Genomic DNA, 24,698 nt, shown 5'->3' with positions numbered 1-24,698 from the left:
GCAAACCTTTTCAACTTACCATAGTGGTCTCAGAACACACAATGTCTCTGCAGAAAATCATCCCAGTTATCACTCCCTTACTTTCTAATTGCATCAAACCTCTCCCCCTTCATGTCTTATACCACTCATTAGACTTTTAGTTTTAATTATTATCTTCCTCAGTTAATGGAGGAAGAAACTGGAATTATAAAGTTTGCAGTGGGCCACAAATGTGACTTGGGGTCCAGAAGGTGGATAGAGTGTTGGCCTGGGCTGGCCTATTAATTCATGAATAGAGAACAGAGGCCACAAAAAAGTAGTTCTCATTACCTCCAAAATATCAGCCCAGAAGGGAGACTTAACTAATTCACTTAAGAAAATATATGAGGAGGAGGGATGGGAATTCAGGGAAGCCTGGAGGGATTTGCATGAACTGATGCTGAGTGAGATGAGCAGAACCAGAAAAACACTGTACACTCCTAACATGGGGTGATGAGCAACCTTGATGGACTCACTCATTCCATCAGGGCAACAATCAGGGACAATTTGGAGCTAGCTGTCTGCAATGGAGAATACCATCTGTGTCCAGAGAAACAACTGTGGAGTTTGAAGAAAGACCAAGGACTATTCCCTTTAATTTATTTTTTTTAGGTTTTTTGCAAGGCAAATGGGGTTACGTGGCTTGCCACACAGCTAGGTAATCATTAAGTGTCTGAGACGGGATTTGAACCCAGGTACTTCTGACTCCAAGGCCGGTGCTTTATCCACTATGCCACCTAGCTGCCCCTATTCCCTTTAATTTAGGGGAAAAAAACTGATAACTTATTGTCTGCTCTTACTCTCTCTTATACTTTACGTTTCTTCCCTAAGGATATTTCACTCTCATCATGTTCTATTTGGATCAATGTACAACATGGAAACAATGGAAAGACCAGCAAATTGCCTTCTGTGGGGGATGGGGAAGGGAAGCAAGATTAGGGGAAAAATTGTAAAACTCAAAATAAATAAAATCTTACAAACAACAACAACAACAAAAGAAATAATAAGGAGAAGAGACAATTCCAAAAAAAGAAAGAAAGAAAGAAAGAAAGGATATGGGGGCCAGTTAGGTGGCACAGTGGATAGAGCACTAGCCCTGGAGTCAGGGGGACCTGAGTTCAAATCGAGCCTCAGACACTTAATAATGACCTAGCTGTGTGGCCTTGGACAAGTCACTTAACCCCACTGCCTTGCAAAAACTAAAAAAGAAAAAAAAAAGAAGAGGGTATCAATCCTCACCTATCTCAAGAGCCTGATCCCATATGAAAAGTGCTAAGCTTGGGGTCAGGAAGATCTGAGTTCAAATCCAACCTCTGATATTTATCATTTTTTTAACCATAAAAAGGAAACATAATCTCACCTACCTTCCAGGGTTGTTAGGAAGATTAATTGACATATAAGTAAAACACTTAGATCAGTGTTTAACACAAAGTAGGTAAATGCTTATTTCCTTCCTTCCTTTTTTTCCCTCCCTCCCTCCCTCCCTCCCCTCCCTCCCTTCCTTCCTTCTTCTAAAGAAGAACTGTATTTCAGGCCTTCCAATACCCACCTCCAAGAGCTCAGGACGCCAACCTCTGACAGATTCTTCCTAAACTCTTTGATCCCGTGATTTCTCTCCTTCAGGGTCAATCAGGGACTAGGGAGTGAAGGCCAAATATAAAGACAGGAGTCATGGAGATAAAACACCAAAAATTTATTCAGGGAATTAAATGGAAAAAATACCCTTGTAGAACAATCTATCGTAATTTTGTTTTGTTTTTCAAAAACTTGAAGAAATACAGTTAGGCGACCATAATATATACTTTATATTCCATAGTTGGGGTTACAGGGTCTGAAAATGTCATTCTGTGCTTCAGTACAATTGAAAATAAATAGATTTTGTTGCTCATTCTTCCTCAAGGCAGTTAAATAAACTCATGCAAACCCAATGTGCCCCCACTTGCTAAGGTTGGTCCCTTGCTTGGCATTCTGGGAACAACTCAAATTGCATCCTCTCACCCCCAGGCTTGGCAAAGGGCATCTAGCTAGCTACATGTGCCCAAGGTTGACTCTTCCCTCCAATCCCTCTGGGAACGCCTGGGACCCTCATCCCCCTCCATCAAACTTGGTCCAGGATGCTCTCCAGGACCCCAGATGGCTCAGGAGAGAGAATACCTTAACCAAGGAAGGACTGAGGCAAATGTTCCTTCCTACCGTGCCCATGATCCTGGGGAGCAGATAAAAACATTGATTTCTCTAGGCATCTATAGGGTATGCTTTGTACAACATTGAAATCAGCATGAGAAAGGAAGAAAGTCAGGGTTGTTTCTTCAGTGGAAACATAGCAGCGTGGGGTGTGGGGGAGCGGGGAAGCTGTGGTGGTGCTCTCTGTGGAGATAGGAGAGCCCCAGCCTGGCTGAGTCTGGCTCTGGGGAGGACCTCGAGCCTCCCCACCCCGGGTCCAGATTCATCTGGGCCCGAGATGTTGGCTTAACGTAGACATTACAAGGCCTGCTGGGGTTTGGCTCCATACAGACGCAAGACAGGACAGTGGGCCAAATGAACAGCCAGGCTCTTCAGTGAGAAGTAGGCAGCAGGGATGGTGAGGGGGTTAAGGCAACATGCGAGTACGCCCTGGTGGGGAGGGAAGATGGGGGCAGCCATGGTCTGGGGGGGTTGGGGATGAGGGGGCAGCCACTGGCAAGCAGGGCCATCCTTCAGGCTGGTGGACCCTCAGTGCAGTTCCTGCTCAGGATCAACTCCACCCCCCTCCATCCCCATGCAACCTGAAACCTTTTAAATTACCTGAAGCCAAAAACCTAGTATAAGGGAAAGGATATTTAAAGTGCTATGGTTTGATTTATGTGGTGAGGGGAGGGGGTGGAGCCCTCACCCAGATGCACCCCTGGTGGTGGGAGCTGTGAATTTGGTGACTCCTATCAGTGGGGAGAATTGGGGAAATTCTCACGCTGTCACTTCTGAGCACCGTGGCATCTAAGAACAAACACCATTAGGGAAGCAGAGCTAGGAATCAAGGAGCAGAGAGGAGGGGAGTACAGCTTCTGAACAGCCACCTTTCTCCTTGGCTCCTCATTATCTCCGAGCCAGAACTGGGCCAGGTCTATTTGAGAGGAAGGACTCAGGCCTTGGTATGAACCACAGCTACCACAAAACAGTTCCTCGGCATCCAAGGACCTGAACCCAGGGCTTGGAGATCCCATCATTTGCCTGAGAGGGGATTCATAAACCTTCCATCTCATATCTCTCCCCATCTTCCACCCCATCCCATCCCATCCCTCAGAGCTACTGACCACCTTGGAGAAGACTTCCTTAAGACCCAAAAGAAATAACTTGGGGCTCTTGTTCAAGTCAGAAAACCTTGCAGACCTCGGGGTGGGGGGCACTGTGACTATCCTGGCTTCTTCCCCAGAGGGCAGGAGGTCCAGTCCCATTCTAACAGGAGGGCAATGCCACACCCTTTATTGACCTCTGGGCAGCCTCCTAGAGCAAGTGGACACTGATTGTGAGGATCTGGGCTTCTTTTTAAAGAGGGGCTAACACTTGGCTCTCATTAGGGGGCAGGGAAAGGAAACACACTGTTATCTGATAGCCATCACAGCTATGGCAGCATGAGCTAGGGCCAAATTTTTCCAACTGTTCCAGTCAATATTCTATAACCCCACCACCACCACATATTACGTAGGGGCAGATGCCCCTGGAATTTGAATTCTTTCTCCCTGGCCCCCCAAAGTCCGCAGGGGGCCTCATCCTGAGTGAGTCCTGTGAAAGGAGCTTGGCCTTCTGGACGAGGGGCACCGGCGGTCTCTACTTGGCATCCCGCTCCGGCCAAGAGAGGCTCGGGAAGAGGGTGGATGCGGCTGAGTGCAAGCGACACACGGCAGCCAGCTGGGGCACCCCGACAGGGGGGCAGTAGCCAGAGGCCGTGGGGCTCCACGGGGGACGGAGGGCCGAGCTAGCGCAGTGGTACCGGCAAAGGTGGAGGCTGGTCCTGGGGTTCAGCCGCCCGCTGTTCCCACATCCTCGGCTGCAGGCTCCGATCCGCCCCCTGAGGGGAGGCCGCAGCAGGAAGAGAAACGGAGACAGAAACGGAGGAGAGGCAAGTCAGGCGAGGGACCAGGGGGCCGGCCACCACTGTCCAGAGGCAGCGGGGAGGGCCCTGAATGTGGAGGGGGCTTTGAATGCCCACTGTCACAGCCTTTGCCACCTAAGACAAGTCATTTAATTTCCTAGGTTCTCTTAAAATGAAAGGATTGGACTAAATAATATCTAAGGCCCCTCTCAGCTCTGATATCCCCTGTACTAAGGTGGTTCCCAGCCCTGACATCCCCTGTTCGAAGGCCCCTCCTCCCCCCAGCTCTGACATCCCCTGTTCGAAGGTCCTTTCCAGTTCTCATGGTCTATGTTCTAAGGTCTCTCCAGTGATAACACTTTGTCCTACTGGATCTAGGTCCCAAAATACTATAATCTACAATTGCCCAGTCTTCTGGTCCCTTCTAGGCTCAACCCTCAGACAGCAGGCTGGATCCCCCTCACAGCACACGAGCCTGGCAGGAAGGGACAGTTCCTATTTCATTCCCCAGTAAGGTCCTGCTTTGGGCCACCATTCCTATAAGACATCTGTGCCACAATTCCAAGCTCAGTGCTTTGAGATCTCATTGAGAAAAATGAGTCCATCTACCTCCTAATGTCAACTTTGCTGGGGAGTCCCTTCCCCTCTCAGACCTTCATTTTGCCCTTCTCTACCACAGCAGATGCTATCTAAGGTCCCTTGCAGTTCTAAATCAGGAGTCTTCTCTATGTCTTGTGACCTCCTCTGTGAAGCTGACGAGACCAGCCTGCCAAGGAGATCCATGATCATGGGATAAAGGAGAATTGTAAACCCTTGGGAGAATTTTTAGTCAAGGCCATGTGGGAAGGAAAGGAGTCTCCATTTCCTTGGTTACTAGAATGATCCCTTCCTTCCTTCTTCCTGGATAGGTACCTCTAGCTGACTTTTTCCATGGGGTCACTCACCTCTCTGCCCTGGCTCTTCTTAAGGACCAAATGGGGACCACCAACCCATCAAGCCCTACCTGGGCACAATCTGTGGTCTTTGGTGGTCAGTGATCTCTGGTGTTTGAAGAACAATTGGGAGCCCCAGAGGATTCTCTGTTTCTCTTTTTTGCAAACACACACACACACACACACACACACACACTCTCTCAAGCATGTTCAGAGGACAATTTGGGGCCACAAGGGTCTTCTTTTTTCTCCCTGTCTCTATCTTTTATTCCTATCTCTTCCTCCTTTGTCTGTCACCACACACACACACACTCACACACAGTGTTTGGAGGACAATTTGGGACAAGGGGATTTTGTCTCTCCCTGTCTCTATCTTTCATTGCTATCCCTTCTTCCTTCTATGTCTGTCACACACACACACACACACACACACACACACACACACACACACACACACACCCTCTTCATGTCTCTTTAGCCCTGACCCTCCCTCATGCTATGAGGTCCTCCACTAGTCTTATCTTATTCCTGTGGTCTCTACTCAGTCCTCCATCCCCAACAGTCTCTTCATGAAGTAGCTAGTGGAGGAGAAAAAGAGTTTCCACATTGGGAGTCAAAGGACCTGGGTTCAAAGTCTAGCTCTGTGGCCTTGGGCAAATCAGTTTTCTAGACCTCAGTTTTCCCACTTGTAAAAAGAGGGATCTAGCACCTCCAAGGTCTGCTCCAACTATACAGCTAGGACCTCTGATCTGAATAGAGTTTGTCAACATTTCCTTCCCCAGGGAACACACAGGATTTGATGAAGTCCTGTTTTTCTTTTTCTAAACAGACCTACCAAAAGGAGATTCTGTCTTGGCAGAGTGTGGCCCAGATCCTGGAACTCTGTCAAGGAGACCCAGGTGTGGACTGAAACATTTCTATCTCAGATTTTATGGGCTGGAACAAGAAGCAGGTCACTTGGGCAGCTCAAGGAGAATAGAACTTTAGAATGAATGGGGATATCAAAGACCGTCTCATCTAATCTCTTCATTTTATAGCTTGGGAAACTGAGGCTTACCAAGGAGAAGGGACTTGATCCAAGACATATCATTTACCAGTAGCAGGTCTCCTGGCTCCACAAGCAGGGAGGGCTCATCCCACCATCTCCTGCCCTCTGAACTCTTAACTACACACTAGACCTAGCCTCTCTTGGTTTCTGGTTTTGTTTTTATTTGAAAAGAAAGAAGGGTTTTGAAAGATTATAAGACTGAGCATTTGAAGAGACTTCCAAGATAATCTAATTCAAATCCTCATTTGACAGAGAAGGAAACTAAGGCCCAGAGAGGGGAATTATACCACAAAAATAGCCAAATGTTTAAAGGGTTAGATTAGTTGATCTCTAGGGTCTGGCCCTTCAAGTCCTGACACTAAATGATTCCTCAAGCCAGAAAATTGGCCTCTTTGGCATCCACAGTACACTGGACTGGGACCCATCTGTTCCATAAGTGGGAGAAGGGGAAAGTCCACACACCTGGCTGCCATCTTGAATAGGGATGAGTTTCCCTCTCATTAGCCCCTGTTATAGAAATACAAGTGTATGATGCTTCATATATTGTTCAACTGAGGTCTTGGGGAGTGGGAGTGGAGAAAGGGGTTGGGATGGAGGAGGGAAGGAAAGAAGGAAAACCTCTAAAGCTAAATATAATGAAGTAGGTTGGGGGGAAAGTAACTCATTAATACTGACAGAAAGTTGGGGACGTTTTCATGTGCCAAGCCCAGGAGGAATCACTGGAGCATCTGGGTGCCTGCCAATGGTTCATGGCCAAGGGTTCTAGGTACTGCAACTTTGGGTCCTTTGGTTAGACAAAAGCCTTGATGGGGGCACCCTAAAGGTTCATTCATACAGTGTATGAATTCAATGTGATTTCTCTCTCTCTCTTTTTTAACAAAATTATATAAAATTTAAAAAATAAAAAAATAAAGCCACTCACACAGAGGTGAACGATGAAAATGTGCTTCTCATTGGGGTAAATCTGAGTACCTCCTTGGCCCAGTCTCCTATTGACCCAGCCTATTTGTCACCTCACAATTTTTGATGGCAAAAAGTGGGCCCTGGGGTTATCATTTCTGATAGAGGCCTAGAGAGGTCATAGTGGAGATAAGGGGGTGAAACCAGCCTACTTTATCCATATAGGTCTGATTTCCCAAAGTTAATTAACTAATGTTCTCCATTTATATCAACCCATCCAACAAGAGAAACATGAAGAATTAAGGCTTCAAGTACAACATGTCCCCACAGCCAAAAGCACAGGTTCCCCCCACCACATTATACAGGTAATACAAGGTATGGACAAATGACAGATTCTAGAAGACCAGAGAACAGACACAACAGAACCATTTGCTTGGTGGGGGGGGGGGAGATGTGTGGGGAACCCACACACAGAGGAATTTGAGATCCAAACTATTTCTACTCATCCTGGGAACCACACACACCCCTCTTGTCACACATGATACAGAAGGATTCGGCAAATACAGCGGGGAACATTATTCTCTCCCTTCTCAAAGTTGAGAAATGGAGGCATCTGGAAGTCTTAGAGGGAAAAAGAGAGAGGGAGGGGGAGGAAAAGCTTGTGAAGCTAAATATAATAATGAACAAGGCAACTCGTTAATAGCAACAGGAAGCTGGGGGGCATTTTCATGTGCCAAGTCAGGGGAATTCACTGGAGCCTCCTAATGGTGCCTGGCCAAAGGTTTAGATGCTTCAACTTTTAGTCCTTTTGTAGATGTTGGTATCAGGCATGTGTTCACCAAGGCTACCAGCTCCAGGAAGATTGAGATAATTGGTTGGCATCTTCGTGCCAGTCAGACCACAAAGAATTCTAGGACCCTCAGAGGTTGAGACATGGCCCTGGTGGAACTTCATTCAAGTTGAACCTGCCTACCCTCTTCAGACCACTGTTTACCCCAGAGGCAAGAGTAGTAGACATAGGGTGGCATCCTTCCCATCTTTAGCTCTTCCCTGCTCATTGTCATGGCAAGGGGACAGGGTCTTAGAAAGGTACAGGAAAAGTCTTCAGTAGAAGGTAGGTGGGTACCACTGTCCCCTCAGCTTTCCACATAGAAACTTTGGCTCCTAGAATGACCTGGTGCAAAGAGCTAAATGGGGGTGCCAGCAGGACTGGGGGGGCACACACTCAACTGGGCACATACTTGGCAAGCAGTCTCTGCATAGTTTCAGTGAGGGATACGCCTTCTTTCTTACACATTGGTCAACTGAGTGACTGTTCCTCTCTCTCCAAGAGAATTGATGGGAACAAAAGAGATTTCCTTTGGATCCTTAATGGAATCACCCTGTCCCCTTCTTTGTGGTCAAGCCTAATGAGGTATGTGTGCTCTGCCTGGAAAAATTCAGAGTAAAGTTGATGAACTCGGTCCGAAGTGGAAAAAAAGTCTTGTGTGAACAGAGAAAGAAAGAGAGGAGTATCAGCCATGTTGGAAAGTCGACTCTTTGGATGTGTGGTACCCCAAACCACTGGAACTACCCAGTCAGATGCCCCACCTCTTTACACTCCTCAGATCAAGTGTAGGTGCTGGGCTGGGCCTTCAATGGAGGCTGGTCCTTCCAGGAGGCCCCGTGTCTCCCAGAGTTAATACATCTGAATAAGCTGACTTCTTAGACTGGGGGTCTTCCTGTGGCCCATCCTTCTCTGATCCACACCTCCCCACAGCCATGGTCATCCCACAAGATTGGTAGGGAAAGGGCTGCAGAACCCAAGAACACAGATATCCAGTTGTTGGATGAGAAACCTTTTTGGACCCATCTTTGAAGAAGCATGATCAATATGGGTCTCCACTCTCCACCACAAACTCACGTTGGCTGAGAGGCCCATCGGCTCTCCCAGGCACAGATGTGTGATGTCCAGGCCTGCTGTGCAGTCTGAGAAACAAGATAAATCTGGCGCAGGATTTCAAAATGGTGTCCACATCAGAGCATCTGGAATGGACCAAGGAACACACCATACAGGTATGTCTACTCTGGTGACACTCCCAAGCCAGTCATTTCTCAAGACTGTTCATTCCATTCCCTTGGGGATGTTCAGAAGGGGAAGGGGTTGAAGAAGGTGGGCTTGTAGGGAAGAAGAAAAACAGGAAAAACAGCAGGCAACCCCCAAGTGGCATCTCCTTGGTTTTTCATCTTCAGGGTGCCATAGGTCACAAGGCCAGGATAGAGTGAGGTGTCCTCTTCACACTGAAATTTCATATGTGGTCCCACCTACTCCAGATACCTTCTTAACATTTGTGTGCCTGTTAGGGCTTCCAGGGACCCCCTGGGTGCTGGCCACAGGCCCCAATCTGGGAAGGCCTTTAGACTGTCCATTTAGAATACTCTGAGGGGTCTTCAGCAGCACATGCTCCCTGTGAGAAAAGAAACACATACACACACACACACATACATACACATGAACACACAGAGGCTTGACACAACATTTTAGCAGCCAAGGCCACAGGGACAGACTCAAAGTCTGCCCCACCTCCTTTCCCCTCACCTCCTTCCCCCTCCTCTCCCCTAGGGCTCTGGGTCAGGACGCCTCAGCTAACATGGTCAGGAGCCACACGGACAACCAAGGGGACCAGATGGGGCAGGGGAACCACACTGACAAAGACCACACACTGCCAGGATCCAGGTCCAAACGCCTGTGGGCAAAAATGGTCAACTCCTCTCCCATTCCCAAAGCCCAGACTCTTTTTCCTTTTGAGAAGCTTCTGCTCTCCTCTACCTTCCCTTTGGACGAGAATCCTGGGAAGTTTAAGGAAGGCACTTTTCTTTCCAGGACCTAGGAATCCCAGAGTGGGTGGAGGGAGAAGCCATCACCATGACCACAGACCATTCATTTCCTGCTGAGCCCCAGTGCCTGCTGCAAAGGAAAGCCAGCAATGGAAGAAGAGTTTTGTTGAACTTTAGTGGAAAAGATGTCATGAGATGAAAGGAAGCCTGGAAAGGAAGGCCAAGGCCCCAGAGAGAGAGGAGAAGAACCCTGGATTTGCAGTCAGACTCTACTGCCTAAGAGCTGGGCATCTTGAGTAATTTCTTTCCCCTCTCTGGGTCTATTAAATGAAAGAGTGGGATTAGGTGATCTCCAAGATTCTGTCCACTTCTGAATCCCGACTTTGCTATTGAGTTGCTTTCAGACCCTGATACTCTCTCTCCTTGCCTCTCCTTCCCTACCTACAAAATGAAAGGATGGGGTATGGCAAGAGGAGAATTATGATTCAGGGGAGAGAACATGGGACCTGGGAGGGAGAAGCCCTGGTTCCAATCTCACCTTGGATACTACCTCTCTGAGTAGTCTTGGGTGAGTTGAAACTATTTACACAATGAAGTGTCTGTAAACCATGGGGGTGGTCCAGGTCTCTCCCTGCCCCTGGTGCTAGGATAGCCTATCCCAAGTCAGCATCCCTTCTGCTCAAGCCTAACCCTGCTCTCCTCTCACACACTAGAGGGCGCTATGGACACGCAAGCCAATTGCCTTGGGGAAGTCCTGGCACTGGGCCAGTCAGGTGAGCCCCAAGCTCAGGTAGCAGCCCCAAGGGCTGGGCAGCAACTGGAAACCCGGTCTCATCATCCACTCAAGGTCAGATGTCCCCCAGGATATCCCATTACTTCTTCCAGCCCTGAGGAGAGGCTCGGGCTCCCCCACTTCCCTAGTTTCAGTCTCCTCTATAATGAATGATGAGACTCTTCTTAAAGAGAGACTTCAGGACAACAGAAGGGAGAGCTGCCTTGGGTGTCAGGCCTAAATGCAAATCTTGCCTCAGTCACTTACTTTGTGATCTTGGGAAAGTCTCATATCTGCCCTTGACCTCAGATCCCTCCTCTGCAAAATGGGTGGAGGGGTTGGATTAGGTTTAGAGTTAAGACTCTCTAGGGTTCTAAAAGTTCCAGGTTCATCTTCTTGAGTTCAAATACGGTCTCAGACACTTACTAACTGTGTGACCCTCAGCCCTGTCACTCAAGTCACTTTAATTGCCTCCGTTTCCTCATCTGTAAAATATAAAAGGAAATAGCAAATCACTCCAGTATCTCTGCCAAGAAAACCCTAAATGCAGTCATGAAGAGTTAGATATGATGAAACAGCAACAATGAAGAATCTCTGAGATCACTTCCATAATACGAGGTAGGAACTCATTTCGCTCTAGTAACAAATGACTAATAATTCTACTATCCATCCGCTGCCTAGCACTTAATATACATTATCTAATTTGTTCCTAACAACCGTGGCAGAAGGGAGACACTATTATTATTTTATTGCCACCATTGGACAAATAGAGGAAACTGAGGTTGAAAGAGCCAAGTGTCTTCCCCACTGCAGTTTCAAAGAGCTAGTAATTGTCAATGGTGGAACTTGAACTCAAGGCTTCTTTGACTCCCAGAATGACCTAGCTGTCCATTTTCTGGCAAGAGGGCTCCAGTTAGGGAGTTTTCTTTTGATTAAACCCAGAGTTTCCCCCCAAGGCTCTTGGTTTTGGCCTCAAGAGTCTAAGAGAATGAGTTGGATCTCTCTTCTCTATGACAATCCTTCCCTTTTGATGCTGCAGACCCTCATGAGGCATTATCCTCTCCACTCCTCCAAATGATCACTGAATGAGGAGTCTCCTCATCATCTTGGCCAATCACGGGTGAGCTGGATATGTCCAAAGAAAATCAGTCAACTGGCATTCATTTATTGTCTACTATGAACTAGACCCTGTCCAAAAGAAGATAGAGAAGGGAAGGAGCTGGGAATGGTCAACATTGATAAGAGAATCATCTTTGATGAATGTCATATAGTCCATCCCCTTTTATCATTTTGTTGAAGAGTCTGAGGAGAGGATAAGTAATCCCATTTCATTCCATCTCCAACTGACGCCCCCTCATCCTCTCTGTCTCTATTGGCTCATCTCCTACAGTCAACAAACATGTCCATGTCTCCACCATCTTGGAAAAAAATTCACTTGGTCCTTCCATCTCCATGATTGTCCTATATCTCTTGACAGCCATAGCTAAATTTGAAAAGGCCATCTATGATAAGTACCTCCATTTTCTCTCCTCTCTCATTAACCCCTTATGATACAGCTTTTGATCTCTCTCCACCAAAACTGATCTCTCCAAAGTTAACCAGTGATCTTGCTGCCTTTTCTCCAACCTCAGTCTCTATGACTTCTGCAGTCTTTGACCCTGCTCATCACTCCTCACTCCTTGGTCCTCTCTAGATTCTATGTTGTCAAGAGACCATCTCTCCTGGTTTTCACCCCTTTCTCTCTGACCAGTCCTTCTGTCTCCTCCAACAGCTCTGAAGAGGTCTCTCAGGGTTCTATCCTGAGCTCTTGAACCTCTATATTGCTTCACTTGGTGATCTCATCAGCAACTAGTGGAATCATTTACCATCTCTATACTGCTGCTTCTCAAATCCATCTTTCCCTCTGTTGACCTTCAGTCTCCCATCTCCAACTGCCTTTTAGACATCTTGAACTGGATGGCTGGTAGACTTACATTCATTATGTTCAAAACAGAATTCATCATCTTTCCCTCTAAACTCCACCTTCCCCATTGTTGTTGGGGGTAACAGGCACCACCACCACCCCCGATCTCTCCCCTTTTGGCTTCTGATACTGTCCCATCCAGATGCAGACCCTCATCATGTCTCCCCTGGAATACTGCAATAGCTGCTGGGCAGGGGGTCTGATTGCCTCAAATCTTTCCCCCTCCAGTTCATCCTCCATTGAGCCTCCCTAAAGCAAAGATCTGATCCTGTCACCCCTACTCAATAAACTCCAAGGGCAAATTCAAAATCTTTTGGTAGGGCTTCAAAGTTCTATCTTCCCTGTCTTCTTACACCTTATTCCCCCCAATGCAAAACTCTTTGATCCAGAGATACCAGCCTCTTGGTTGCTCCACCAACAGAACCCCCCATCTCTTGGCTCTGAGCATTTTCTCAGACTGGAATGCTCTCATTCCTCTCTCTGACCACTGACCTCTTTGACTTTGAGTCCCAACTAAAATCCTGCTTCCTAAAGGAAGTCCTCCCCAGCCCCTCTTAATTCCTGTGTCTTTCCTCTGCTAATTACTTATTTATCCTGCCTTTAATTTGCTTTGTAAATATTTGTTTCCATGTTGCCTCCTCCATTCGATCACAAGCTCCTTGAGGGCAGTGACTATATTTTGCTTCTTTTGTGCCCAGCCTTTATTATGGTATCTGCCATAGAGTAGGTCTTGATGAATGGAAATGAGGGATGGGAAGGCAGAGTAAAAGGTAAGTGCTGTGGCATGTTCACCCTCTGAGTGCTCCCAAAGGATCAATTCTCAGAGTCTGAGTAGACTTTGGGTCTTTCCAAAATTGGGTAAGGCAGGACAGAAAGGGGAGGGAAAGTCCCTTCCTGGAAAGAGAGAGAGAGAGAGAGAAAGAGGAAGAAAGGGAGGGGAGACAGAGAGACAGAGATAGACCTGAGATAGATGTAGAGCAAGAGTGAGTGAGACAGAGACAACAGAGACAAGATATAGAGAAAAAGACAGGCAGAGAGGGGAAGAGGAAGAGAGAGAAAAAAAGAAACAGAGAGGGGGGGAGGGAGGGAGAGAGAGGAGAGAAAGGGAGAGAGTGTACATGGGTGAGTGATCAGATTAGGGGTGATGGGGTTCCATTATTATATTTGTGAAGGCAGAGAACCAATTTGTGATTTCATCAGCAAAAGGATGTTCTTTCATTCTCCTTGGGGCTAGCCCCTGTACCAATGCTGGTAGATGGCTGCTCTGCACCTGAGAGTTTCCTACAACACTGAGGTGTGAAGTGACGTGCCCAAGGTCACAGTCAGCATGTGTGGGATTGGAACCCAGAGCTTTCTAACTATGCATCTTCCTCTCTCTAAAGAGAAGAGGCAGCAGATGACAAGAGAAAGCCCTGTCTGGACTTGGTCAAGGACCAATGATAATGGTAGTATCTGAGAATGGGACCGGAGACTTAGATCATTGTGGGAGTTTACTGAGCTGGCCAGCCTGGCCAGGGGGCATCTTTTACCAATCCTGTTGGCCTCACTCTTAGGTCTTATTTCTGAGTTGGTAGTTTCCCTTTCCCTTGTGAAGAGATCCCAGACCCAGCACTTAGGTGATCTAGAGAGGATGCTGAGGTAAGTAAAGAAAAGGAAGGGAAGCAGTGAGTCCCAAGGCAGGTGGGGCAGCAGTAGCAGTGGCAGCAGAAGAGGAGGCACAGATTGATGAGACCAAGGCACTGGGCAGCCAGGGGGGCCAGGGTTCCCCAGGATGGTTTCGGAGGGCCTGGGTCCTCAGCATCGACTCACACCCTACTCCAAGGAGCTGAGGATCCTCCTGGGAATAATCCTCTACAAAACCAAAGCCGGGTCCTGGGGAAATAGGGTTGCTAGACAAGGCAGCAGAGAAGCGGGGAGCCCTTCAGGAAGGACCCCAGCCAGCACTTACCTTTGAACTCCTAGAGGGGGTGGCTCTGTGATTTCCACAGTATTAATAAATGAGACCGCCTTGGGGCCTCCATAGGAAGGCGACCTTGGCATCCCAGAGGGGGAAGGTGGGACCTGATGGCCCGGGGACATGTAGGGACCCCCGGTCCCCCGGCCCTGCAGCGTCTGGTGGCTCTGAACATTATTATTGGCCAAGTCAGCCTGGAGGGAGGTGGTGGAAGTCCTCGGGGCCCGCGCCATGACCCCCGAGAGGGAGGACAGAGATGATTGGAGCAAGGGGCTCCTGGCCCCAAAGCCGCCACTGGCTGAGGTCAGGTTCTCCCGAGAGCCGCAGGGCAGTGCCAGGCTGCGGGGGTCGTCCGACGACAGTGTGCTGACCTGCTGGAGGCTATAAGAGCTGGGGGTGTCATAGACACCAGAGTCCCCAAACACGGAGTCCGGGTGTGAGTGAAGCAACTTTTCTCTCTCCTCCATCTCTTTGCGCTCCTGGATGGAGGCCATGATGGTCTTGGAGAGGTTGTCATAGCGCACCGGTGAAGGGTCCCGGGGGTGTGAGCTGGGGGTGCCCCCACCTAGAACCGGGCTGAAGCTGCGAGGCCCTGGCCGCTGCAGCTCCCCCCCACGCAAGTGGCACATTTTGGCCGACAGGTAGGGAGAGTGGTAGCCCGCCGAGCCGACCACCGAATGAGCCGGAAATTTCCGACCCGCAGGAGACATTGGGTTCAACAGGCTGTCATAGGATAGGCTGCTATTGCGGTTAGACAAGGAATTGGGAGAAAAGATGGTCTTGTAGGGGGTTGGGGGGGCTCCTTCGGGTTTCAGAGGGTGGAGGGCCACTTGGTCTGTCCCCTGCCTGCTGGCAGACTTCAGGCTCAGGGAGCGCGAGTTGGCAGCGTAGGAATCCATGTGGAGTGGGGACGACTGATATGTCTTGTGAAGGGCACTCCGGTGGTAGTCAGGAAGATCCAGATTGGGCTCCGACTGGTAGTCAAGGGTCCCACCATCATCCTCCCCAAGACTGCCATCCTGAAGAGTGATCTACAGTAAGACAGCAAGAGGGTGCTCAGAGCCCATGAGCCAGTGAAAGGGGTCCAGCATTGGAGGAAAGAGCTCAGATCTGAGATCTCAGAGACGTGGGACCCCAGGCAGCTTAGCTCTCCTCTCCTCTCTAAAGATGAATCAGTGGACCAGATAATCTTGGAGCATCCTCTTGACTCTGATATTCCATATGCTGTTCTAAGGCCCCTCCAGCTCTGATATACCCTATTCTGAGACCGTCCCAGCCCTGACATCCCCTGTTCTAAGGCCCCCTCCCAACTCTGACATCCCTTGTTCTGAGGACCCTCCCAGCTCTGACACCTATTCTGAAAGGTTTCTTAACTCTGATGTTCCATGATCCTGAAAGATCCAGGCAGAGTACTCTGAGGAGACCCCAGAGACGATTCCCCGGGCCCCACTGCAACAGATCCATTAGTCCAAAGAAGGCAATTCAGAAAAGTCGAGCAATTCCTCACCTGGTCAGCCGTGGCATGGTAGTGGATCTTGGAATTATTGGTGAAGCCAGGCCGATACTTGTACATGGCAGGTGTTGGGGGACTGGTCAGTTTAGGGGACAGGCCACCCTCTGGGGAAAAAGACAAACAACTCAGCCACTAAGGTGAACCTCGAGGAGGTGACAGGTTCTGCAGGGCAGAGGTCACACCCGCCTCGAGGCTGGCATTCTATAGGAGATGCCGAAATGAAGCACAGTCCACTCCCCCTTCCCCGTCCCCACTTCTCAAATACCAATCCCATTGCTCTGTGAGCTCTCTCCCCAAATGACCCCTTCCTCCCCCACCCTTTAGTTTCTCTTTTTCCCCTTCCTGTCTCATCCCTCTCCATCCCTTCCTTTCCTTCCTGTCTCCTACTTCTTCACCTTCCCTCTTCACCTCTTCTCCCTTTCCCTGGTCTCATGTCCCTCATCACCTCTTCCTTTTCCTTCTCCTCCCTTACTCTCCTCTTTTTCCTTTCCTTCTCTCTTCCTACATCTTCTCTCCTCCTTTGTTCTTCCCTTTCACTTCCTTGGTACCTATCAGGTTCCCCAAAGAGTTGCTTTGGCTGCTCTGGGACGGGGAGCCCAACCTTACTCACCATCACTGCTCCCCTGAAGCTCAGTGTACTTGCCAGGCTCTCCCTTGGGGGGCAGAGGAGGCTGCAGGTCCAAGGATTTTTCATCCAGCCCTCCCAGGCTAATCTTGGACTGAATCAGAGAGTTAGTGGTCAGAGGCCCAGCCAGACTGCTCAGCCCTTTGCCTCCCCACATAAAAGTACCAGGGGCTGGGGTCCCCTGGGAAGGCCACCTCTCCTTGGGTATTAATTCCCCCCTACCCCAGCCTCACCTGACATCCCTTGGGCTTTGGGTATGAGTGCTGCCATCTTCTACCACCCCTCCCCAATATGGGCTCTACCCCCAGCTTCTCTGGCATCCACTCCCCAGGACCCTCCTTGCATCCTGGTCTCAAAAGAAGAGGGTTAGATGGACACCATTACCCAAGGGATGCTCACAATGAAAGTAAGCTTAAGTCCCCTGCCCAGGGTCACACAAGACTGAAGCCCAGGTCCTGTCCCAGAGCTCCCACACACAGGTCCAGGGGAACAGGCTTAGACCCTGCCTCACCTTGCTGCGACTCAAGCTGGCCTGGATCCCATTGTCACTGACCTTCACTGAGACCTGCCTATCAGAGAGATCAGGTCGCAGGAATGGGGGCTTCACACTCACGGCCAGCTTCAACCTGGGCTCCGCCACATACCTGGAGGAGTTAGATAGTGGACTGGTGGGAATAGTGCCCACTTACCCCCATCTTCAGTGGAGATGTGCCTAGGGAAGGGAGGAAGGGGATGACGGGGTCCTAGGATTTAGCACTTGCAGGGACTTCAGGAACCTTAGAATGCTGACATCAGAGCTGGAGAGGGCACTTCTAGTGAAAGCCCATCACTCTACCAGGAGGGCTCAAGGACTTGCCCAGGGTAGTAAACAGAGAACCAGGATCTGAATTCAGATCTCAAGACCTGAGAGAGTTCAATGTTCTTTCCATTACTCTTATTGAAAAAATGAAAAGATTGCTCTTAGATGATCTTTTCAGATTCTCATCTGCCTTCCTTTACCTCTCCAAAGATGAGAACCTCAGGCCCAGACTTGTCCAAAGCCACCAAGGTGGAGCTGGGATATAAATATATATATTGGCTAAGCCTACCTATGGGGTAGAATTATAGGGTAGGTAGAAGAGGGTAAAGGCAGGAAAGTTGAAGAAAGAAAAGATGGAGAGGAGAGGTAGGAGAGAAGTGAAGGAAAAGAGGAAAGAAGGAAGAGGGATGAGAAAGAGGAAAGAGTAGGAAGAGGGAGGGAGAGAAGAGAGGAAAAAGAAAGAGGGGAAATAGGAGGGGAAAACCAGGAAAAAAGAATGTAAGCAGAGGCCTGGATCAGCTGAGATTTTCTGATCAGTCTCATGGGGAGGAAGAAAAGCTTCCATATATATGTCCCAGGAGGATGGATTTGGGGGCTCTGAAGCCCAGCCTAAAGGAGGAGGGGAGGGGTGACGGATACCAGAGCTAATGCCCGATGAAAGAAGACTCAGGCCAGGGCAGAGCAGGTGGAAGAAGTGGGGGGTGGGGGGAGTTCAGAAGAGAGATGTGACAGGAGTTGGGGTTAGGGGAGAGGCAGCCAAGCTCTCCCTGCATCCACAGGAGCAGGAGCCCCTCATTAGTCATCACTAACTTGTCTGATAAGGTCTCTCTATTTGGGGACCAGCAGCCAGGCCAAGGTCAAGCATAGGAAGGAAGTCTCCCAGGACAGGTCCATGCAAGAAGCTCTGAGTGGACAGTATGTACAGGGGGAGTCTCTGATTCCATAGGGGGAAGGTGTGTTTGTGCAATAGGATGTGAGCATGTGTGTATGAGCCTGCATGTAATACAATTCCAATGTGTATCGTGATTTCATGTGGTTGCGGTTTAACTATCTCTGCACCTGACTGTGACCACAGAAGCCCCAAGGAGAGCTGATCACTAAGCGTGGACAGCACTCCTGGGCCAGAGATTGGCCAGTCACAGACTGAGGGCCTCCAAGATCATGGGCTGTGGACCACTAACCGTGGACAGCACTCGTGGGACATAGATTAACCAGTCCCAGACTGAGGATTTCCAAGACCATAGACACTTGACCACTGAACACAGACAGTATCCTGGATCATAGACTGGCCAGTCACTGAAGGCCTCCAAGACCTTGGGTCTTGGCCCCTGACCATTGTCAGAGATGAGAGCAAGACAATGTCCTAGGACTCTGAACTGGGAGGAAATGCAGAACGCCTTCCTAAGAATCAGAGGGGTCCAAGAGTGAGTGTCAACCCCAAGAGTGCAGTAAGTTTGCACTCAATGGAGCTCGTCCACCAGGGGCAAGAGAACCATTTGCTGGTCATGTTGCAGTGGGGAGATTTTTTTCAATCTGGGTTGATCGCTGAGATCCCTTCTAGCTTGAAAATGGGATTCTATGAATAGCTCCTCCAACATCCTCATTTTACAGATAGGGGAGCTAAGGCCCAGCGCAGGGAAGAGTTACAAAGTTCATAGGCTTAGAACAATAATGCTAAAGAGGCCTGAATCCATGGAGCCCAATTCCTCTATTTAATAGATGAAAAAACTTTAAAAAAAAGGGGGGATGGCTAGATAGCACAGTGGATAGAGCACCAGCCCTGGAGTTAGGAGTCCCTGAGTTCAAATCCGGCCTCAGACACTTAATAATGACCTAGCTGTGTGGCCTTGGGCAAGCCACTTAACCCCATTGCCTTGCAAAAAAAAAAAATAGATGAGAAAACTGAGGCCAAGGAAGATGAAGTGATTTGTCTTGGGTCACACAGGTAGTAAGCATCACACACAAGATGTGAACCCTGGTTTCAGTCAAAGCTTTTTCTCCATAGACCAATTAATTTGAACCGGAGTCCTTCTTTAGAAGGCAGGGAATGACAGTCACCAATAGTGAGGGTCCAGAGGACACAGACCCCCCCAGTTTTCCCCACCCCACAACACATACAAAGCTCCACCTTACCTGGGGGCCAGTGGACTACACAGCACATGCTCTACGTTGCCGTAACATCCTCGAGTAAATGGGTTAACGCCTCCCCGGAATTTGCCCGTCACCTGTAAAAAGATTAAAAACACACACACACACACACACACACACACACACACATTAGCCCTGAATCTGTGTCACTTCATTTCTCTGACACTCAGTTTGTTTCCTCACCTGTAAAATGGGAATAAAAATGGCACCTCACTACTAGAGCTTTTGGGAAGATCAAAGGAGGGAATACATGAAGTTTTTGGTAACAAAAAATTGCAAGCAGCAACAATGATCACCATCAGAAGGAGGCCAGAACTCGGGGTGGAGAAGACTTCAGAGCTCAACTGGCCTGACTCCCTCATTTCACAGAGGGTTATGCCTGAAGTGAGCATCAGAGGCGAGATTCCAACCCCTTTCCCCTGATTCCAGAGCAAGGACCTTTCTGATGAGGAAGAATGACACCAGGGAGCAAGGATCCCCTTTGGGGATCCCCAGAGACCAGAGTGCCAAGTTTGCAAACTGGAGGGGTGGGGGCCAGTCCTCAAGGAAACTTGTGGCAAACTGGGATTATTTATACCCATTTTAAAGAGGGCAAATCTGAGACTCAGAGAGGGAGTGACCCTTAGCATGACCATCCAAGAAGGCTCTGTACCAGGGAACTTCCCACAAGCATAATGCTTGTTTATCTGATACTCTGGTGCCATAGAAAGGTTTTTGCTTTCCTTATAACAATCACTTGAGGGAAAATGTGCAGATTATTAGCCCCATTTTACAAAACAGGCTAAGGGGTAGGGTTGGGATATCCTGGAGGAAACTTGCCCATGATCACCCTATTTCTAAGAACCTCCAAATCCTGGGTCATTTTCACTGGACCAGGCTGCTTTTCAACCACCCCCTTAATGTGGCCTAGGTCCATATACCTCCCTCCTCTTCTTCCCTGGTTCCTGTAAGGCTGAGTTCCTACCTGTTCATTGGTGGTACGTCCCCGGGCCACCAGGACAATGTGGAAGCCAGTGAGGCCAATGACAGGAATGAAGAAGAGGCCGGCCACACACATGACGGCCATTCTGGGAGGTGTTAAGGTAAATGCCAGTGGGGGAGGGAAAACCTAACAGGTGGGAAACTCTGGGAAACATCAAAAACAAGGACCCAGGTCAGGTAGCTTCCCTTGCTGTCCCTGGGCTGGGAGCCAGCTTCTCCTAGTACCCTCTGGAGCCAAGGAGGGAAGTAATGAACCCATTACCCAGATGCAATGACCTGGAGGGAAGACTTGTCTTCCTCAGAGTGCTCAGAAGCTAACGTCTCACAATAATCCTTGACCAATTCCCCCACCCCTTTGGAGAAGAAAAGGGAGGAGCGGGAAAGAATGGGAGTAAGGAAGTAGGGAACTGAAAGAGGAAAAGGAGGAAGGAGAGGGGAAAAGGAGGGAAAAGGCAAATGAAATGAGTGGGAGAAGGAAGAAAGTGAAGGGGAGAGAAGGGAAGAAGGGAAAGGAGAAAGGGAGAAAGGGGAGGGGAGGGAGGAGGAGAGAGAAGGGAGGAGGAGGAGGAGGAGGAAGGGAAGATTGGCAAAGGAGAGGAGGAAGAACAAGAAGAGGAAAGGAAAAGAAGGAAAGGGAAGGGGAAAGGGAGGGAGGGAGAGGAGAAAGAAGTAAGACAGGCAGGGATGGGAAGGCAAGCAGGATACGTGATGGCTGTGTGGGCTGCCCCTAGCTGGTCAGGGTGGTGGAGGACAAAGACCATCCCAAAGGCAAACACTCCAACCATGTGTGCGCTGAGGGACAGCAGAAAGAGGAAGAAGTATCTGTAGTTGCGTCTCCCGATGCAATTGTTGACCCAGGGGCAGTGATGATCAAAGTCCTGCAGCGGGGAGAGAGAGAGAGAGAGACAGAGACAGAGACAGAGAGACAGAGAGAGACAGAGAGAAAGAGTGTCAGAGGCTGGTCATATGGTGCCATGACATGACTTCTCAACTAACCCACCTCTCACAGGACTCAAGCTCTAGGGGTGCTGAAGGGGCCTCTGTTAGAAAGACATCCCTGGAAGAAGTTAGAACCCAGAATTTGAAATCAGGAAGACCTGGATTCGAATCCTTCCTCTTCTGCTTACCAATTGTAAGCTCTGTGGGCTCTGCCTCTCTCAGCCTTAACCCAGAAAATTGAGTTGAGTAGTACCTCCATAACAGAGGCACTGGAGGCTCCAAGGTGGTTTCATGCCAATGTCTGATGGTGGTAATAACAATGTGACTAGTAATAAAGTCCCAAGACCCAGCACTGGAAAGGACTTGGAGTGGTTACCAAGTCCAAGGTCCTAGGTCTGAGCATGTGGAAAGAGAGGGGAGTGGAGGTGAAGCCCTGAGTATCCACCATCAGCTATAGAGCTGAGAGGAGCCACTACACAAGACAAAAGAGAGATGGTTCCTGCTCTCAGGTCCTTTTTCCTCTAAGAGGAATATCACCGACTGCATTTATAGAACATGGAAACTGAGGTTGTAGAGCTTACATGACTTCTCCCCATCAAAAAGCAGGAAGGGTCAGAGTGGGAACCCAAACTTGTGTCTCTTGATCTCCTGCTGTGCCAGATAGTCCAAGAGAGGAAGAGTTAGTCCAAAGCTATCACTCTCTAGTTCAACAATTTCCAGAGAGTCAAAACCTTCTTTCTTTGGAGATGGCTTGGGGCAGGTGGGAGGGAAAGCTGAACATGCTAGTCGTCCTTAAGTATCTGGAAAAGGGATTAGCTTCATTCTGCTTGGCCCCAAAGAGCAGAACTAGGAGGAATGGGGAGAAGAAGCAGATTTTGGTTGAAAAGAAGGGAAAATGGGGCAGCTAGGTGGCACAGTGGATAAGAGCACCGGCCCTGGAGTCAGGAGGACCTGAGTTCAAGTCCAACCTCCAACACTTAATAATGACCTAGCTGTGTGGTCTTGGGCAAGCCACTTAACCCCATTTGCCTTGCAAAAAACTAAAAAAAAAAAAAAAAGGCAAAAAAGTCCCTAACACTAGGAGCTGCCCAAAGCCAGAGACACTCCTTTAAGAGGTAGTTCTCCTCTCTGAGAAATCCTATGGGAGCAAGGCCACTTGAAGAGAGATTTTGTGAGGAAATAAATCATACCAGATAGCCTCGAAGATCCCTTCCAACTGAGACTCAATGGCTCAACAAACACTGTGCTAAGCCAAAAGGAATGGGAACATCTTGCAAAACACTCCTTTCACATTCCAATGGGCTCACATCCCTCCCAGGAAGCTCAATCCAAAAAAAATACAGATGATTAATCCAAGGAGGGTCTTTAGTAGAGGAGAGGGAAAGGTAGCAAAGGTCTCACTTAAGAGGAGGAAACTGAGTGCAGCTCTGAAGGAGGCCAGAGATTCAGAGACAGAGGTAGAGAAAGAAGAACGTTACTGGCATGGGTGATAAAAAGGCCTGGGAGTGAAGGAAAAGCAAGAGGATCAACTGAAGTGACCTAGGCTATGTGGAGAAGAGGAATGAACAGGAAGACTGGAAAGATGGTGGTAGGTCTTCATTTCCACATGCTCAGACCTAGGACCCTGTATTTCATCTCAGAGGAAACAGAGGGTCACTGAAGCTTCTTGAAGAGGAAAGGAGAAAAAATGGCTATTGAAAACTATGCATTTAACTGGACAAATAAATAAGATGTTTTAAAAAAGAAGGGAGGAGCATGGTTCTTCTTAGGAATAGCAAGTGCGTGGCCATATGGAAGAGAGATGAGAGAAAGGGGAGACCAGAGCCCAATTAGGAGCCTATTACAATCGTCTGATGGACCACTAGGTGGCGCCATAGGGTATAAAGTGTTGGGTCTGGATTCAGGAAGCTCATCTTCCTGAGTTCAAATCTGCTCTCAAACAGCTACTAGCTGGGTGACCCTGGGTATGTCATTTCACCCTGTTTGCCTCAGTTTCTTCATCCGTAAAGTGAGCTGGAGGAGGAAATAGAAAATCACTCCAGTATCTTTGCCAAGAAAACCATAAATGGGGTCACAAAGTGCCTGAAGAACTATGGAAAGAGGTCCGTAACATCCCCCCCCCCAAAAGAAGAGCAAGAAAAATGACTTTTGATGAAGTTTGGTGAAGCTTTACAAATAGCTGGGAAAGGAAGAAAAGGGAAAGGGAAAGGAAAAAGGGAAGGATAAGCCCAACAGGAAACAAAATTCTACAAAACAGCAAGGAGAGATAAGGTTTTCTTTCATGAGGAATGCAAAGAAATAGAAAAGAACAAAAGAATTGGAAAAACAAGAGATTATACAAAAAATGGGCATGATAAAAGACAAAAAATGGTAGGGACTTGGTTGGTTCTTGTCCAAAATGACATCACTATGTTTGAGACAAAAGACTGTGTCCAACTATGGCTAGTCAGACCATCTACTACAGGTCGGGCACAAATAATCCATGGGAGACTGGGTGAGACTATGCAAGACAAAAGGGAGATGGTCCCTGCTCTTGGGTCCTTTTTCCTCTAAGAGGAATTCCACCAACTGCATGTATAGAACATGAAAACTGAGGTTGTAGGGCTTACACGACTTGTCCCAATCAAAGAGCCGGAAGGGTCAGAGTGGGAACCCAAAGTCATGTCTCCTGACCCCAGAGCCAGGACTCCTTCTACTTTGTCAGATGGCCCAACAGAAGAAGAGTTAGTCCACAGATATCACCCCCTAGTTCAATGATTTGTATAGAGTCAAGACTTTCTTTCTTTGGAGTGAGACTGTATGTCATGTTTCCTTCTGTAAGGACTTAATCAAAGTAGAAAAGATTAAGAAGAGTTGACTAAAATACTAAAAGAAAGATAGCAAATCTCCAATAACCATTGATGGCATGGATCTAGAGCCAGACACACTGAGAATGGAGTCAAGTGAAGCTTAGGAAGCATTGTTAACAATAAGGCTAATGGGGACGATGGAATTCCAGTTTAGCTATTTAAAATCCTAAAAGAAGATGTTGTTAAAGTGTTGTACTCCACATGCCAGCAAATATGGAAAATTCAACAGTGGCCACTAGATTGGAAAACATCAGTTTACATCCCAATCCAAAAAAAAAAAAAGGGCAATGCCAATGAATGTTCAACTTACTGAACTTAATGAAGGGCTCATTTCACACTTCAGCAAGATTATGCTTCTTGCCTTTACTCTG

At 48.4% G+C, this 24,698-nt stretch overlaps 1 protein-coding gene across 4 annotated transcripts in view; it reads right to left on the bottom strand.

The window, feature by feature from the left end:
- Positions 1-1,629: 1,629 nt before the first annotated feature.
- ZDHHC8 (zDHHC palmitoyltransferase 8) overlaps positions 1,630-24,698 on the bottom strand; it is a 78,822-nt gene continuing 55,753 nt past the window's right edge. For 3 of the 4 annotated variants that reach the window (XM_074206529.1, XM_074206531.1, XM_074206530.1), the window contains exons 4-11: positions 21,245-21,417; positions 20,523-20,625; positions 19,544-19,635; positions 17,123-17,255; positions 16,597-16,705; positions 15,981-16,090; positions 14,468-15,504; positions 4,018-9,414 (exon numbers count right to left, since the gene is read on the bottom strand). In XM_074206529.1, coding sequence (XP_074062630.1) covers positions 9,243-9,414; positions 14,468-15,504; positions 15,981-16,090; positions 16,597-16,705; positions 17,123-17,255; positions 19,544-19,635; positions 20,523-20,625; positions 21,245-21,417 — 1,929 coding nt within the window. In that variant the 3' untranslated portion in view covers positions 4,018-9,242. Of the gene's footprint in view, positions 9,415-14,467; positions 15,505-15,980; positions 16,091-16,596; positions 16,706-17,122; positions 17,256-19,543; positions 19,636-20,522; positions 20,626-21,244; positions 21,418-24,698 lie in introns of all 4 variants that reach the window. The other variant, XM_074206532.1, reaches the window with a different exon arrangement.

This window comes from Macrotis lagotis, chromosome X (genome assembly GCF_037893015.1).
Source record: "Macrotis lagotis isolate mMagLag1 chromosome X, bilby.v1.9.chrom.fasta, whole genome shotgun sequence".
In the NCBI taxonomy this organism is placed as follows: Eukaryota; Metazoa; Chordata; class Mammalia; order Peramelemorphia; family Peramelidae; genus Macrotis; species Macrotis lagotis.
This window is presented reverse-complemented; position numbering and strand designations above follow the sequence as displayed.